Below are 19,262 nucleotides of genomic sequence, written 5' to 3'. Positions count from 1 at the left end.
TATTTCCTTTATATATCATTTAAATATATATATCTTTATCTCTTATCATATATATATTTCTTTAACTTAATATTCTTTTTTGTATTTTCTTTTCTTATTGTTCTACCTTAAGTATTATTTTTCTCTTGCCTGGGATCTCCAGATATTTATTTGATTTAAGACTGCACCTCTGAAATTCCCCTATAGGCAAAACAAAGTTTTTATACCCTAGTAGATCAAATAATCACTTATATCCTATTTTAGCCAAGGTTTGCAGTCATGGCAAAATTTATTCATAAATCACTACTAATCAATGGGGTTCCACCATCAGGTCCGAAATAGTGTTTTTTTGGATCAGTGCATTGCAAAAAGATTGAATCGGACAACTATTTTTATCAACAATAACAACAAGTTTAATTTCTGATCAAATAATTATACATATCACATGAAATCACAAGATTCATTTACGAAAGGTAATTCTCAGTCTTTCTCAATCACTCAACTTGGTTTCTAATATATTCTTTCACACTTACTTAGACTCTCAAACAGCATGCTTTATATTACAACTATCAGGAAGTTATACACATAACTTGAATTCATTAGGTGCGCTTGACATTCCTAATTTAGTATCTATCAAAATACAACATATCTCTCTCAGAATCTCATTCCTTTCAAGTACTTAATCATATTCTAGGCAATAATATTTATACAATCCACCTCATTGAGTTTCAAACATTCCAATGGTATGATATCAGGAACATGCTCTATCATAAGAATTAATCATAAGTACACATATAATCAATCAAAGAACTTTCAATAGCTCAATATTTTCCCCAGGGAAACTAACTGAGCTCATATTTCACTTATTAGCTATCTCACACTTTTATGAGAAATGTTAACATTCTAAATACTATCTCCTTAAACTAGACAATTTAACAGTTCGATATGGAATTCTTTCTTAAATCACAAACAAATTATGAATAGATAGACTCACATGGGTCTCTTCCTACCTTGCATGCGTCTTCCATCTTTTTTCCCTTTTCCGCCACTCGAGGGGAGTTTCGTTCCTCCGTTCTGTGTTTTGGAATTCTCCTCTAAGCGTTATATAGGGCACTGATGAATAGTCGCGGCAGCTGGTGGGATATAGGACAGGCTTTTCAGACGTCTTAAACTGCCCGGTGAAGGATCTCTGCATAGTTCAGGTCACATGCTTACTCAACGTCAGGACCAATACGGCAAGATTTCTCCTTAATTTATCGCCTCCGGATATCTTCGGCTGTGACTGGAACGACTATCAGTGGATGGGCCTCTCCGTCTTCCCCACCGGAATTTACGACACCTCGGTCCTCGATCTCTCATGGATGGATCACTCAAGATGAAAAAAAGGAAGCCCTTCACATCTCCAAACCAATCCTTTTAAACACCAGAGTCCCTACACTTTGGGTTATGCTTTTGGGACCCCTAGCGTCCCCGTGCGAGTCTTGCTAGTAGTTTGGAGAACCCTGGATAAAGTTTCTCGAACATTTGCCGACAAATCTTACTTCCTCACTTTATTGCCTTAATCCTGCCTACGGGCCTTTCCGTTTGATTCGCACCATGCCCTTTCAATATTGACCTTGAAGGTCACCTGCGACGGGACTTGCAAACAGTTTTTCAAAAGACATGCCGAATTTCGGGCGATGCTTTTGGTTTCAATATTTCTACATCCCTTTTTAAACAATGAGCGAGTTAATTCCCTTTGAGCTTATTTTGCTCTTTATACAGATGGCTTTACATAAGAACTAAAATATACATTTTTAAAAGAAAATTTAGGTGAATTCCTACTGTAAAAAGTCAATGTTTTTAGATAATTTATTTTGGCAACATCAAATTTTTACAGTACAAATTAAGTGAATATTGAATCCAACATTATTTCATAACCAAATATAGAAACTACAAGAGCTTCGTGCTGAATATATAGAAACTATAAAAGTTTCGGCAGATGCAAGCATAAGCAACCTTATGGGAAACTCTTAGTAAAGGTGGAGCAAGTTCCAGACCTCTTTCCTTAATATTTTCCATAAATGTAAAGCACATCTTGCAGAGGTCAGTGACCTTTTTAATATGAAGAGCACAATATAAAATTTGAAAATTACGGAGGGCTCATGACACAGGCATTTTTTCTCTTATTTCAGGCTTAGAAATTCTATATTAGTTGTTTTTAAGAAAAATGAGATTTCAAATTTTAACATTATTTTATTTACCTCGCTTTTACAACATATTTTTGCCACATATGAATGAATATAAAATACCATAAAAAATATAAATAAAAAATGAATACAAAAAAGAATATTCGTGTTAACAATTAGCATGTATCTGTCAGATCAGATGCGAGCGCCTTGCTTCATCAATCATAATGGCAAATGTATTTGTTTATTATGCAACAATAGTGTGACTATTTCTAAAAAAAAAAAGTAATATAGAAAGACATTTCAAACCATTCAAGCCAACTGTAATTTTAAGTTTAATTATTTAAATCAGGAGGAGTCGGCAACACAAAGCCCACGAGCGTCATGGTGCCCTTCATATTAAAACGGTTGCTGACCACTGGTTTAAACATCTCCTGCTTCCCACCCTCTGTGCTCCTTGGCTTGTAGCAATGCCCCCATTAAATATCCTGTCTTGCCCACATCTACCTCACACCATATGCTTGCAAAAACATTAGTTCACTGCCTTCCAAAGCCTCCACTCTTAGAGGACATGTCATCACTTATCTTAAGAAGTACACCACCACCATGTTTTCCCTTCCTATCCTACCAAAAAATGCTGTACCCTGTACTTCTGTTATTAAATCATCTTCCGTCAACCACATCTCAGAGATCCCAATAATCTTTGGCCAGGCTGATGCTATCAGTGCCACCAATTCATCTCCTTTATTATAGCAGCAACCCATTACATATTTAGTCCTGTTGGTCTCTATCTCGCACCAGATAGCTTCAAATGAACTGTCCTCTAAATCTCTGTCCTCGTGATACTTCTACTCTTTTTGGCTTTAATTCCTCTGCTATCATTAACAAAATACCCCCCCCCATCCTGTTCCTTATGTCCTCTCTGAAGACACTATATCCCTTTCATTCTATGACCATATCATCCTCAGTCAACGACATGTCACTAATGCCTATAACTTTTGGCCAAGTTGTGTTAACCAATGCCAAAAACTCCTCAATCTTATTTCGAAGACTTCTGGCATTAGTATACATAAGCTGCAATACTCCATTCTACAATCTACCCTACACCTTAGTCCACAAAAGTTAACCTGGGGCACTAGTGCTACAGTTTGCATCATGTGATCACTGTCCCACTTACTAACATCCAGGTTGCCTAGACCCACATTCACCTGCATCCTTACCCTTAACATTTTAGTTTCCCTGACTTTTAACTTCCAAACTTTCACTGAACAAGACTTTTTCATGACTCCTGACACCAAATCCATTTAGATACAAGTCATCCACCTTATATAAATTCTTCTTTCCATCAAACTCACTATACCAGTTCCATAAACTCCACACTATTCTTTCCACAATCTGTACATGACTTATTCGAAATCATAGATCTCCATCTCAGCTCGCCTCTATCATAATGTGGAAACCGACTGAACTTTTACTTTCTCACTCTTCTTTTTGGCATGCACTAGTAACTCCTTCATGTCTTCTCACATACTACACTGTCACCTGCTAAATCATTTGTACCAGCCAAAGTAAACAACTTTCACCTTAACTCTCTGTATCCTTACAACATAACTGGCATTCTTTATCTTAGCTCTGGGAAAACAGAATTTTGTCACACTCTACTCAAGGAGTCCTTGTATTAATGAATACCATACAAAACCAATCCATATTTTCACAGTTTTACTCTTTCCTGCTCTGCTTTCTCTCTTTGTTTCATATCTGTTGAAAGTTTATTTTTCACTTGGTTAGACTATAATAAATTTAGTTTAATCCTTTATCCAAGCGTGGGCAAACAAAGTTGCACCTGAAAATATCTTCAGGACTGGAGTAAGGTAGTAACAACACCGGACAACTCGCAGCAAAGGTGGAGCAAGCTAACATCACTCCTATCTCAGTATCTCCCATAATGTAAAACACATCTCCTTATGGATATGTATAATGATATGCATTAAGGGATGGGCTACTACCCAGACTAGTTTCGACCTTTATTGAGGTCTCTTCAGTGGGAGCCAGGCCCAGAGGTGGAGATACCAGGCAGAAGCAATGGCAGGTCATCTTTATCTATAGGAGTTGCCAAACGGTGTACCACCTTTTTATTAAATTACTCTGGATTTAGAGAAAGATGTTGAAGGTTTATTTTTCACTTGGTAAAGGATTAAACTAAATTTATTATAGTCTAACCAAGTGAAAAATAAGCTTTCAACATCTTTCTCTAAATCCAGAGTGATTTAATAAAAAGTTGGCACACACACCATTTGGCAACTCCTATAGGTAAAGATGACCTGCCATTGCTTCTGCCTGGTATCTCCACCTCTGGGCCTGGCTCCCACTGAAGAGAACTCAAAGGTTGAAGCTAGTCTGGGTAGTGGCCCTTCCCTTAATGCATAACATTATACATATCTGTAAGGAGATGTGTTTTGCATTATGGAAGATACTGAGATAGGAGTGATGTTAGCTTGCTCCACCTTTGCTGCAAGTTGCACGGTGTTGTACTACCTTACACCAGTCCTGAAGATATTTTCAGGCACAAACTTTGTTTGCCCACACTTGGATAAAGGATTAAACTAAATTTATTATGTTTGACATCTGTCATGTGTTTCTCCAACTACTCACTGGAACCACTTAGTGGTTTCTCCAACCACTGTATTAAACTATAATACAGCTGCAAAACAGTCACTCTTTCACACACAGATTCTCACCATTCCACTCATTATAATGTAGTTTCCCTGATTCTCCATATTAGGTCCCATAGCAATGAATAATTTCTCCAGACTCCTGATACCATAAATGCATTCAAATACAGGCTGTCCATTTCTAAATTTCTATTCATCTTTCAAACTCACTCACTCCAAACATCAATTATAAATTATTATTATTATTATTATTATTATTATTTTTATTATTGTTCCGGGAAACTCCAAGGAGTCGACAGACTCATCGAGGGAGGCCCTAACATCATGTCAAGAACAACTATTCAACATTCACACAGTATCTATCATACCTTGCCTTGAACTCATTCACAGTTGTAGCACCCACAACAGACTCTGGAAGCTTATTCCACTCATTCACCACTCTCCAAGTAAAGAACCTAGCTCTAACACCCTTGTCAACCACGCTCTTGCCCAGCTTCCATGCATGGCCCCTAGTCCTCCCACCACCAATCATATTTTCAAAAATATCTTCTGGATCAATCTTATAAAAACCCTTCAGTAATTTGAATGTCTCAATCATATCACCCCTCCTTCGCCTATCGTCCAATTTCTGCAACCCACAAATCTTCAACCTATTCTCATAAGGTTCATTCCACAGACCTGCTATCATCTTGGTCACTCGTCTCTGGACCCTCTCCACTTCCTCCCCAAATGTTCATAATTTAAACACGTTTTTTTTTTCTCCCCAAATATACAGAATCTGACTTTATTACAAAATGCTGGACTTTTCACTGCCCAGTAATTATTTGTAAATGACAATATTGCTTTGTGATTATATAAACTTTTCCAGATGACAATGAACTATTAGTCAATCAAAAGGCTAGAATAAATTATTTGTATTCTCTAATACAAGTGACAATTTTTTTACATACACATTACATACAGACATATATTAATATATCACAACAATGAAATAACTTATCTCCATGAAATGTTATTACTTTACATTAACAGGAATTAACAGGAATGGTATATCAGAATAAGGGTGCTTAAGGATCAAAGCTATATAACTGGGAGGAGACCTCCACATAGTCTTCAAAGGAATGCAGAGAACCAACTATAGCTTCTGACCTAATGTCCAATTCTCACCTTCTCATGGTGCACCCTGTTAGGTATCTACCTAGATACTGAACGGACGAGGATGGGCTGGCAATTTGGGATTTAGCCAACTAAATTATATTCTTATTGGCTTAAACCAAAATTTCAAATGATGGTACAAAATGACAGAATTTCATGCCGGCTGGGGCGTCACCCGGTTAAACAAAGCCCCCGTTGTTTTCGCCAGGGCAAACAGCTATTGGAACAAATCCTAAAACTTACCCCAACTCAATATTACCAGAGTTCAAGATCGGTGCTATCAACATAAGAAGCCTGAATGGCAAAGAAATGGAGCTAGCTGAGGAACTGGATAAGCACCAGATCGACATAATAGGGGTGATTGAAACAAAAAAGACAAAACTGGTGAGATCTTTCTGAGCAATAAATACAAAATGTTATATTCAGGCAATGACAATGAAGGAAAACAAGGAGCCATAGTATTCAACACTAAATATGAGGCTAATTTTCTTGAATGGCAGGCAGTCTCAAATAGGGATGTGGGCAAATATGAGAATGGATAAACTGAACAATGAGACTTATTTGTGCCTATGGTCCCACAGAAGGTTCTACTAAGGTTGAAGTGGAGGAATTTTTTGAGGCTTTAGAGAAAGCAACTGACGCAATGAAAAAGGAAAAGATGGTCCTTGTTGATAGCAGAGTAAGAAATGATTGTCAGACATACAAAAATGTTTTAGGAAAATTTGGAGAAAAGAGCAAAGCTAATAATAATGGCAAATACCTGTTGGATTTCTGCTCAGAACATGGACTGGTTATTATTAAGACAATGTTCCAACATAAAAATGTGCACAAATTCACATGGAGAGAAGAGGCAAAGAATAACAAAAGTCTCATTAACTATGTTATTGTTAATAGTGGTGTTTTCCCATTGGTGCAGGACACCAGAGTGTACAGAGGATTTGAAATTGGAAGTGATTACCGTTTAGTCTTGAGCAGGATAAAATTCAATTTCATATTGAAAAGAAGAACATGTAAGAAAGTTTTAAAGCAAATAAAAGTTGAGCAGTTCTCAGATGTGAACTGTAGACTAAAATACACAAACCTTTTTGAAGAAAAAATGAGTTTGAGAGCAGGAACCAAACTTTGGAGATTCAGTGGCAAGCCCTGATTCAGCCAGAGAAGCATGTGGTGAGTAGTGCAAGGATAGAAAAATCAGAACTCCGAGTGGACACAGGAAGTTAAAGAGGCAGTGAAGGAAAAGAAGAAAGCATATCAAAAGTTTCTGGCAAATAAGCCAGCTTGTGCTCTTAGAGAATACAGAGACAAATGTAAGAAAGCTAAACACTGCATAAGACTGGTTAAACAAAAGTCATGGGAAGACTTTGACAAGAACATAGAAAATAAATATCAAGAAGGTGGTGTTGTGTCCTGAATAAACTAAGAAAGAAGATTTAACATAAATTATTCAGGAACAACTTTAATTTAAATATAGGCAGAGAATGTGGTGTGTTGGCTATATACTGGAAAGGTAATTTTATGTATATAACACTAAATTACCCGTGTGGAGACACCTGTAACCCCCATCGGGCGCATCCCCTGGTGGCAGATCGGGGGATGCTCGTCATAGTTTACTATGAAGGGTAGGAGGGAAATAAAATACCTCCCCACGGACGAACAGGATAGCAATTCCCTCATAGGCCGGTCCGGGGGCCTCGAAGGTGGCAGCCCCACCAACAGACTCGGGTGCTGAAAGCTAATCCCCTGCACACCTTAAAATTTCACTCATTAAAAGAAATAACAAAGAGATAGCCGAACTGCCTAAATGGTTAACGACAAAGCGAGGAAAAAGGTATACATGAGATAAGGAACATGGAAATGTTAAAACTCTACATGGAAAAGAAAACGAATTAATTGATGAATTTAAAAAATCAAGATTGGATCTGCTAGCAGTCACAGAAACAAAAAAAGAAAGGTCAAGGTTGCCAGAAAATGAAAGATGGGTATATACTTTTCTATTCAGGGGTAAACCCAAGAGAATGGGGAAAACAAGGGGTAGCTTGCATAATTAAACCAGATCTCAAAGAATATACTACTAAATGGCAACTAATAAACGAAAGGTTGTTGACAATCACTATAGATTTTAAATCAGACAACCAAGTATTCACTGTAATTGTTGCATATGGCCCAAACGATAATGCCAAAGAAATTAAAGATGAATTCTTTGAACTCTTACAAAAAACAATTGAAGAAGTTCAAGGGCATATCATACTACTAGGAGACCTTAATGGCCGGGTAGAGAATCAAGTAGATGAAGAAACGAAACAAGTGTTGGGATCACAAGGAGAAATAGCCCGGAATAATAATGGAGAAAGAATAATAAATCTTTGCCTTACAAATAATTTAGTAATAGCAAATACTATGTTCAAGCATAAAGAAATCCATAAGTTTACCAGGGAAGAGCCCAATAGAAACGAAAAATCTATAATCGACTACGCCATCATAAGCAAATCGTACTGGAAGCATACAAAAAATGCAAGAGTCTACAGAGGTCCTGAAATAGGCAGTGACCACTACTTATTAGTATTGGAAACAATCCATAAAATAAAAGTTGAAAAATGTAGAAAAAGTAGCAAGGAAATAAATGTTAAGATAAAGAACTACAAACTAAAGAAAGAAGAAACAGCCATTGAGTATAAAAGTAAAATAGAAGAGAAGATGAAAGAAGTAGAAAAAGAGATATATGAAGACCAAGATGTAGAAAACCTATGGTACACGTTCAAAACACTTCTTCTAGAAACAAGCAAAGAAATTTGTGGTGTATCATTAAATAATAAACAGAAGAATCATAAAACACCCTGGTGGACTGAAGAACTAAAAGAAGAAATTAAAAAGAAAAAGCAATTATGGAAGAGATATATAACATCAAAGCTGCAGGTTGATAAAGAACTATACAACAACCAAAGAAATAAAGTTAAAACCTTAGTGAAAGCAGAGAAAAGAAAATGCTGGGAAGACTTCGGACATACTTTAGAACAAAATTTTAAAGGAAACCAAAAACTCTTCTATAACGTTTTAAGAAGAATGAGGTCACAGAAAGAATGCCCCATAAAGTTCATCAAAAATAAGGATGGAAAGTTACTCACAAATTCCGAAGACATCATGGAAAGATGGAAACAGTACTTTCAAGAATTATTGGAAGATGCAGGACACGGAAAAAATAGAACCCTAAGAGCAAGACACACAAGCAAAATAGAAGATCAGAGTGAAGAAATTCATGCAAATGAACTGTTAGCAGCAATAAATAAAATAAAACTGAGCAAATCAGCAGGCCATGACCAAATAACACCAGAAATGGTAAAGAATTTAGGAACGAAAGCCATAAAATTTCTATTACACCTATTCAATGTTGTATGGAAAAAGAAAATTATTCCCAAAGACTGGGAAGTAGCTATAATAATCCCCATATTTAAGAAAGGAGACAACCGCAAATGTAAAAACCATAGAGGAATTTCGCTTTTAAGCGTTCCAGGAAAATTATATACCCACATTTTAGAAGCGAGGCTTAGGAATCAAATAGAGGACACACTGGATGAAATGCAATATGGCTTTCGAAAAAATAGAAGCACACAAGATCTTATCTTCAGTCTTAGACAAATATCAGAGAAAACATTGGAATATGGAAAAGAACTACATTCATGTTTTATAGATTTTGAAAAGGCCTTTGACCGAGTTCCCAGACACTTAATATGGCAAACATTAAAGAAAACAAGATACAAGATAACTTAATAGCAGCCATACAAAGCCTCTACAAAAGTAATAGAAATTATGTAAGAACCTCTAATAATAGATCAAAAGAATTTGAAACAAATGTAGGAGTGAGGCAAGGCTGTATCCTCAGCCCTCTTCTCTTCATTGTAGTAACGAATGAAATTTTAAAGGCATGCCAAACAAAAACAAAAAAGTTCCACTTAGGATACAGGAAACTGAAAGAAACCAGGATTTCACATATGGCTTTTGCAGATGATGTAGTGATTCTAGCAAATACAGCTGAAGATCTGCAGTACAATATCAACATTTGGTATGAAGAAACAAAGAAAAGGAATATGACCACAAATATAAATAAAACTAAAACAATGATCATATCTAGAAACCAACAAAAACACATAATAAAAATAGAGAATCACCAACTAGAACAAGTCCACTCCTCTAAATACTTGGGATCATATATACAAGAAGATGGTAGACTAGACACAGAAATTAACAACAGGACAAGAGGGGGGGAACAAAGCTATTCTATGCAATGAAAGGACCACTCCTAGATAAGAAAGAAGACTCACAACTGTATGTTAATGTTGGTAGAAACACTGAACGGTACACTGCCACCCAAAATACCAAAATGGCAGTGTACCGTTCAGTGTTTCTACCAACATTAACATACAGTTGTGAGTCTTGTTGTTTAACAACAGGAAACACAAATAAACTACAAACTCGAAATGAAATATCTCAGGAAAGTGGCACAAAAAATAAGACTAGACCGAATAAGAAATCAAACCATAAGAGACAGCCTTCAAGTTGCAACTCTGAATCAATTCATAACACAAGCCCAAATGAGATGGTTTGGACATCTCAATCGAATGGAAGAAGGAAGAATAGCAAAAACTGTATACAAAAGCCAGAAAATAGGAAAAAGAAACATAGGAAGACCCAGGAAAGGTTGGCAAAAGGAAATTAAAGAAAAATTGGAAAAGAAGGGAATTAACTGGAAAGAAGCAAAACAACAAACCTTGGACAGGAAGGCATGAAAATCTCTTTGGCAAAATCTCGACGCTTAAAAGCATAAGCGATCATAGACGAAGAAGAAGAACACTAAATTAGGAGTAAGAAATTGTATAACAAATGAAAGAAAATTGTAAGACCTAACCTGTTATGCATAAGGATCAGATAAAGAAATTAATTAAAATGTTAAAATTATTTTAAGAACCCCATTTCATGTGTTATGAGGTAGCAAAACCTGTAAGCCAGAGTCCAAGGGTCACCTTTTGACCGTCCAGTGTTACGTATACATGGGGGAGAAGTTATGAGAAAGAGAAACTAGAGCACTTTCCAAGAAAAACACAACAAGCGCACGTGCGATGTAATAGAGGGAGCTGGACGCCGTGACGTAAACCCACGTGATCGCGTTGGCGGGCATCGCGATAACTGAGAAGAGAAAGAAAACAAAGTTTTCTTTGGAAGAAGTTCCAGGTGGCCGTGGGAGGTATGAGGCATCTGTCATAGCGTACTAAGTAAGGCTAGCTATTTCCTTGCACTAGGATGGCTGTGTTATGTCATGCGACGGAAGAACCAAGTAGATGCTGTCCATTCTGGCTAAGCTCCTGAGCCATATCGTCTTTCCCACGGAGGATTCAGCCGTACAGTTTGTAGTAGGTGACCAGACAGATAGCAGACTGAGAAGAAGCCTTGATGTTCTAGACAAGGCAGAAGAAAGCATCGAGTGTCATTCCAGGGACGGTAACGTAGACTCTTGCGATATATTTTTCAGTTGAGGAATTGTGTGCTTTCTAGAGAGCAATTTTGTGTAGTGGACTTATTTCATGGAACTTTAAGATACTGTCTACAACTTGGCATAGGCCCATTTTGTTTGAGAACTGTCTGCCTAGAAAGGTCATGTTTATTCTGTATGAATTAGTAGTAATGTGCTAGATAATATAACTAGTGACCACGTGAGTGTAGAAAGTGTGATGTGTTAAGTTGCATATAGAGGTGGTCCAAGCAAGTGTTTGTTCATGTATTTTGTTTAGTAGTATTGAACCAAAGATCTTACTTGAGAATGATTCAGATCACTTAGTAACAATGCTTACTTGTATAATTTCTTTTATTAATAAATGTTTCTTAATACCTGCCTGATCTGATTTAGTATATGAATTCAAACAGCTACTCATAAAATTACTATCAAACTTAGCGGGAAGAACCCACGTGTATGATTAAACAAAGCGGACCACGACTGCATGTAAGAATTTAGTGAACAGAGATTTTATTATAGTTTAATTATTGTGTATCATTCTGAGAGAGCCATCCAGGATAAGAGTCTCATCTATCCTTGGTATTGGCTGGCACAGTTAAAATTTAAATTTGTCAATGCTTATCAGGTGGACTGTCTCAGACGATATGTTAATGGTCACGTCCCATGCAAGGACAAAGCCCTAAACATTAAGTAATAACCTACACGTGGTTAAACTATAGAGAGGCCAAAGAACTGATTGTTTAGAAAGGGGAAAGATTTAAAAGAACAACAAAATAAGTATAGAATAAAGCTTAAAGGGGAAGATAAATAAGAATTAAAGATAAAATAAATAAGAAGAAGTAGTTATAACAAATGGCACAGCTGATAGGATTTATTTAGATAGATAGCGTAACAAATGATATAACAGTGGCAAGATATTCTGGAGGTTGCTCAAGAAGCTCAGAAATGGAGGAAAGAGTGCAGTAAAAGGAATTAGAGATGATAATAGTGACATGAAACAGGAGGAAAAAAGATACCCCCTGAAGTATGGAGTAATTACGAGGGCTGTTCAATAAGTAATAAGACTAATTTTACTGTTGCGAAACCACTCATCACAATATTAATTTCTGTGGAATAAAGAAATGTTGCTGTCTGTATTAACAAAAGAGGTTGATAGATGGCGTATATGGGCTGATGTGCCAGAGTGTCACATGACTAAACGCAAGCTTGTTTCGGCATGCCTACAAGCCCCGCCCAGTCGTCGAAATGGAAGCGTCCTTGGAACAGCGTTATGCGATTAAATTTTGTGTGTGTTTGCAAAAATCGGCATTGGACACTTTTAAAATGATACCCAAAGCTTTCCACGATGAAGCAATGTTGAGGGCAAGTGTTTTTCGCTGGCATAAAACTTTTAAGGAAGGAAGGCAAAATGTGGAAGATCTTGAAAGTGACGGAAGACCTTCAACATCCATCACAGAGACAATGATCAACACAGCAGCGATTATCATCAAGGAGGATCGCAGAATTACAGTATGCCAGCTGCATGTTGTCCTGAATATTTCTGTGGGAAGTGTTCACTCAATCATGGCTGAACATTTGGGACCGAAACGTGTCTGCGCCTGATGGATTCCCAAACTCTTGACACCAAAGCAAATGCAGCATCGAGTGGATGTGTGCACAGAATGGAAAGAAAGACTGGAACAAGAAGGCGACAACTTCTTAAAACGCATCATTACAGCAGATGAAGCTTGGTTTTATCACTATGACCCTACAATGAAACAACAAAGCAGTGAATGGAAGCATCCGTCTTCGCCTACCCCCAAGAAAGCAAAAACTGTAAAATCGGCGGGTAAAGTTATGACCATAATGTTTTTTTGACTACGAAGACATTGTTTACCAACATGCTGTAGAACCCGGGAATACTGTAAACGGCTCATACTATGCGGATGTTTTACGGACAATGGTACAGCATGTCAAAAGGAAGCGTCCATTGCTGAAGAATGGCTTCTTATTGCATCACGATAATGCAAGGCCACAATTGCTGGTTGTGTAGTGGACGTTCTGCAGAGGAACAATATAGATATCCTACCACACCCTCTATACAGTCCTGATCTCGCACCATGCGATTTCTGGCTGTTTCCTCAGCTCAAGAAACCACTAAGAGGCTGCCATTTCGAAAGCAACAAAGCATGTGTAAAAGCTGCGGAGGCGGTTTTGAAAGAACTCTCAAAAAACGGACTTTCACATGTGTTTAAGAAGTGGATGCAACATTGGGACAAATGCAGTGCGTCTCACTTCGAAAAAGACCATGTAAATGATGACGATTAAAGGTAATCTGTTTTCTGTATAAATATAGCCTTATAACTTATTGAACAGCCTACATACCTTGAAAAACTGCTAAATGAAACAAGCAGTGATGACAGCACAGTGGTAAAAAACACTAACCAGGCACATGCAGTCAGGAATACATATCCATAGTTGAAGTAAAAAACGCCATCAAAAGCCTGAAATTTTGGAAAGGCAGCAGGAGTAGATGATATTCTACAAGTCGTACAGTGGCTGCACTGAATAGTTCAGAAGGCCTGGTCAGAGGGACAAATTCCAGATGACTGGAGTAGGGCTCTCATAGTACACATATATAAAAAGAGAAATAAGACTGAATATGAGAATTACAGAGGCATTTCATTCCTGAGTGTTCCTGGCAAGATATATACAAGTGTACTTGAGAAATGGTTGAGAAGAATTGTGGAAGAAAAGCTTGGTGAAGAACAAGCTGGATTCAGGCCAAATAGAGGCTGTCAGGATCAGATTTTCACTTTACGACAGATAGTTGAGAAATCATGGGAATATAACAAAGATCTGTATTTAAGTTTTGTCGATTTGGAAAAGGCATATGACAAGGTGTCAAAAGAGAAACTATTCAATACGCTGCAGTTATGTGGTGTCAATGGGGCATTATATCAAGCAATACTTAGTCTTTATTTGAGTTGTAAGTCAGCAGTTAAAATTGAAGGAAGTACAGGAAGATGGTTTAATGTTAAATCTGGTGTGAGTTAAGGATATACATTACCCCCTCTGTTATTCATTATCTATATGGATCACATTATGAAGGAATGTGGTATTAAACATGATATCAAAATTGGAGATGTTAACGTCAGCTCTTTGCTTTATGTGGATGAAAATATACTTCTAAATAAATCTGCTACAAGTCTGCAAGATTCCCTGACTAAATTGAATAAATGTTGTAATAGATATGGTATGAAGGTCAGCATTAAAAAGCCAAAGACAATGAAAATAGGCAGAAACATTGAAAATATCACCTGCATTATGAATGGAGAACTTATAGAACAAGTATTCAGCTACTTAGGCACGATTTTCAGTGAATATGGTAAATTAAATATGGAAATAGACAACAGAATCAACAAAGCTGGTATGGTAGGAAGTAAACTGAATAAATTTATATGGAATAAGAGGGAAATTAGCCAAAACACTAAATTAACTGTATACAAGACAGTGTTTAAACAAATTATAACTTATGGATCTGAGAGCTGGGTTAGAAGTAAAACACTTGACCAAAAGACACAGATGGCATCAATGGCAATATCATATTAAAAACGAGGATATTACGAAAGAACTTGATATTATCAGCATCCAGGAATGCATTAGCAGAGCTAATCTCAGGTGGTATGGTCACTTAAATAGAATGGGAGAGGAAAGATTAGCAAAACAAGTGTTCTCTGCCAGGTTGGCAGGAAAAAGACTTAAAGGAAGACCAAAATATAGGTGGATTGATACAGTAAAAAGTGCCTTAGAAGACAGAAATATAAAACCTGATAATATTGGAGTCTTGACATTTAACAGACTGATTTGGAGGAAAATTGTAGATAGGAAATTAGTAATGATGTAAATTTTTCATGTAGTACTGTCATATCCTGTACACCCCTTGAGGGTATGTATATATATATATATATATATATATATATAATTCCTGATATATATATATCAGGAATTAGATGATGATGTAAATCAGAATATCAGTATGGTATCATTCAGAATGATAAACAAAAAAGTAAGTATCAGATCTCAGTTTGTAAAATTTTAATTATTTGAAGAGTATATTTCTGTTTATAATTTTATGCAGATAATTTCTCCTAAGATGATATGCTAACCTTGCTATCCATACATTCTTTTGTATTAATATTATTTTTATTATTATTTGACACCTCCAGGGAGTCGAGGGAGAGTGTGCCAACAGCATCGTACGATTGGTCCCCTTCCAACTACTAACCTAATATGCACATATTTTTTTTTTAATGTTACTTCATCTAACAATATATGAAAAATAGATTCTCAAAATAAAATATCTAATTAGTATAAGCTTTCCATCTCTACAACTATATAGTGAAAAGCTGCTCCTCTACTTCTTTTATAGTGAGTCAATATATTGAAAAACTACATATATGCTGAAATGCAGGGGTATAAAAATTCATTACTTTCGATTTATGATTTTGCAACCGCAAGAAAAGAATAATTAACACACACTCTCACTCTCTTTAAACCTGCAATAACTATTTGAATTTAAATACTATTTATTATATATTTAGAAAGCGAGTAGGATCGTAAATTTATTTATGTAAATAAGCTATTTCGAGAGAATAGGACTGATTATAGAAACAAAAAATTAAGTCTATAATATTATTCTCTTACCAAGACTAATTTATCTATGAGCCAATGCTCGGTAGACGAGGCATTACACCCAAGAATCTTCATTCCCTTCTATAAAAGAAGGAACTTAAAAAACTACACCAGGAAAGAATAAACACATCAAAAATTTGTTATTAATAATAAAACAGAATCATACCTGTATCTTAACTGTGACAGATCCACTGAACACACACGTTTGTAAATCGGGTTTTAGACGAATAGAATAATGCAGGGGCAAAACAGTTTTTGGTAACCGTTGGAAATGCTGAGCTTCTGGCATTTTCAATTTAAGTGTGGATACTTCAAAACTAGATGAGCTAAAGTTTAAAATCTGACTACCAAAAAGATATCGCTTCCTTTCGGGAAACCTTACTTTACAATATGGACTGCTCAGGACTGTCGACTTTCGACAAGCCCAACAAGAGAACCGGCTAGATAACGATTTATGTTGCCTCAGTGATGAAGCAGCAGATATGTCTGTATGTCTTAATACGCTTAGGCCTAATACAACGTTTTGCTGGAAAATAGATTTCCCTGAAGAGACAAGTGAAGAGACCCAAAGGTGACAATTAGAAAACATAAACTTTGTATTTATTGAGAAAATACATGCGATACCTCTCCACACATGGACACAGTATTAATGATGACAAAAATGCAAGTAAATCCGCAATATACAGCAAACCCTGCAAACATGTGCTTTACACAACGGAGCCGGTCTATCTAGTTTCAAGACGAGTGAAAAGAAAACCACTTAAATTTTAAAATAAAAAAAATAGAGAGAGATATATTTAAGCATTGACCTTTAAAGAAATTATTTGATAGTTTCATTGTGATATATGCTTTTATTTTCAGCTTATTTCAATTTTATATTTTTATAATTATATCATCCTTAGAATTTTCACCACTAGAGGGCAAAGGAAGTTGAGAGCTAATAGATAGCAAATGTTTTCCTTTCATTTAAAATAAGAAGTGAACTTGGCGTTACTGCATCAAAAGAAAACAGACCAGATATATTAATAAACATTGCAGCTAACAAAAAATGACCCTAATGATTCGAATCATATTTTGCATCATAATTATCTCGGTTATTCTCCCTTTGCCTTTAAATGCTCAGAAATAATTAATGTTTGCAAGTAAATGAAATATTATTTACAATTTTTTTTTTTTTAATTAGAAAATTATAATAAAGGATATTTAAAGCCATGTACTTTAATATCTTTTAATGCGTTAACAAAAATTTAAACCTGTGGCTCGTTGGTCTAGGGGTATGATTCTCGCTTAGGGTGCGAGAGGTCCCGGGTTCAAATCCCGGACGAGCCCAGGTGAATCTTTTTTCTTACCCTTAACTTTCTTTTTTTAAAACAATTCTCATGACATAATCATCATAATATAGTGTTCTTTTTTCCATATTTCCAGGTTTATTTTCATGCAGCAACTTACATCACTAAACGTGAATATTCGTGTAACTTACAAAACAAAAAGAGTACGCTCCAATTTTAGAATAAAACTGCTTGTTAAAGAGTTTTTAGCTTTATTAATTATAAAGCTATTTTATTTACAAATAATGTACAACTATAATTAATTGTACAATTAATTATAATACAGTATAATTAAAATATATAAAATGCTGGATTGTAATTATCTGAATAAATAATAAAAATGAACATCTTTTTTTTTTAATTTTAGGTTATTGTAGTATAATTTAATTTTAACTTTTTTTAAAATTTAGCATGTATGGAACTTCTCAGTAACGTTAATTAAAGAGTGTACAGTATTTCTGTTCTTAAATTAATTTTCAATATATCAATACCAGGCTACGTCGTGTTGTATAGATGATTTCGGTTATTTACCCTTATCATTTTTAGATGCATTCACATGCATACAAGAAGCTTCGTCATGTTGTTTCATGAGGATAAACCTAATTTGATGAAGCTTGATGTTTAAAACTTCGAAGAAAAAGTGTCATTTTTTACTTCAATCAGACAATAATAAGAACCAGTTTAACATCGCAATCCTTCTTCGCTGTTATGTTCTACGCATTGACGACTGCTGTTCATAAATGCTTTTTAGACCAGCGTTTTCGACATATTCTGGGGGGAGGGGGGGGTATTGAAATGGTTCGAGAAATATTACCGATGGATTCGTAATGAAACTGACTATTCCATATATCGTGTTTTCTTGTTCTTTTTTTCTTTCTTTCTTTTTTTTAGATGTATTCCTAGATATATTAACTTGAACTTACGAACAGTAGAGCAGGTGTTGTCAAAATTTTATGAACTCTTATTCTTGTATGCCTTTGAACTTGCTTAGGCGTGAAAATATTATTGAGAATTCCTGTTATCTTTAGGAAGTTTGAAATTCTGATATCAATGTCAACCTCTTTTGTATATGATACAGCGCATCCAAGGTATTTTGAAGCAATTAAATTTGTTCAAAAATTATATTTTCAATCATGGTTTTACTTCTGCCTGGAGATGGTCCTTTGAAAGCTATGATTTTTGTTTTGTCTGTTGATGTTTGCATTCCAAATTTTTTAGCAATTTGTGTTTAAAGAAAATATTGATCTCTGGAGTTCATCTTCACTTCCTGTTATGATAAGTGGAATATTTCCTACTCTGACATTGAAATGTTCCATTATTAATAGATGGACATTCCAGTTTATTTTATCTTTAATTTTTGTCATTACGACAAATAATAATATAGATAATAACAACTAATATGTAAATTTGGATTGTCGATAGGAAATTAGCAACGTCAACCTTAATTGTTGGATTATCATTGCGTTTTGTACGCTGTTTGAAGGTAGAGGATGATAAACCGATCAAATATTGCTTCATGCTCTATAGCGTTGCAAACAAAAAAATATACAACGGATATGTACAACGTACAATGTACAAGGTCCATGACAAGTAGAGGAGACGGTAGGCTGTGTGGAGTGGAATGTCTTCCCATTATGAGTCCAAGGACTCCTTGGAGGTGTGGCCTAATAATAATAATAATAATAATAATAAACCAAAAGATTCATGCGATATATATCTGCACGTTTCAACGTATTTAATTTTTCCAATGTAGTAGTATATTTAGATAACATTTTAATATGAA

General features: G+C 35.6%; 1 protein-coding gene and 1 non-coding gene across 2 annotated transcripts in view; one reads left to right on the top strand and one right to left on the bottom strand.

Annotated features, from left to right (window-relative positions):
* Psa (puromycin-sensitive aminopeptidase) overlaps positions 1 to 16,868 on the bottom strand; it is a 218,977-nt gene extending 202,109 nt beyond the window's left edge. The window contains exon 1 of the mRNA XM_090408456.1: positions 16,318 to 16,868. Coding sequence (XP_090264582.1) covers positions 16,318 to 16,740 — 423 coding nt within the window. The 5' untranslated portion in view covers positions 16,741 to 16,868. The remainder of the gene's footprint in view (positions 1 to 16,317) is intronic.
* Positions 16,869 to 17,408: 540 nt separating this feature from the next.
* TRNAP-AGG (transfer RNA proline (anticodon AGG)) lies at positions 17,409 to 17,480 on the top strand. The gene has a single exon. It is a non-coding gene; the product is annotated as a tRNA-Pro (tRNA).
* Positions 17,481 to 19,262: the final 1,782 nt, after the last annotated feature.

Source organism: Typopeltis vanoorti, chromosome 2 (genome assembly GCF_054136105.1).
Source record: "Typopeltis vanoorti isolate ZY-2024b chromosome 2, IOZ_Tvanoo_1.0, whole genome shotgun sequence".
Classification (NCBI taxonomy): Eukaryota; Metazoa; Arthropoda; class Arachnida; order Uropygi; family Thelyphonidae; genus Typopeltis; species Typopeltis vanoorti.
This window is presented reverse-complemented; position numbering and strand designations above follow the sequence as displayed.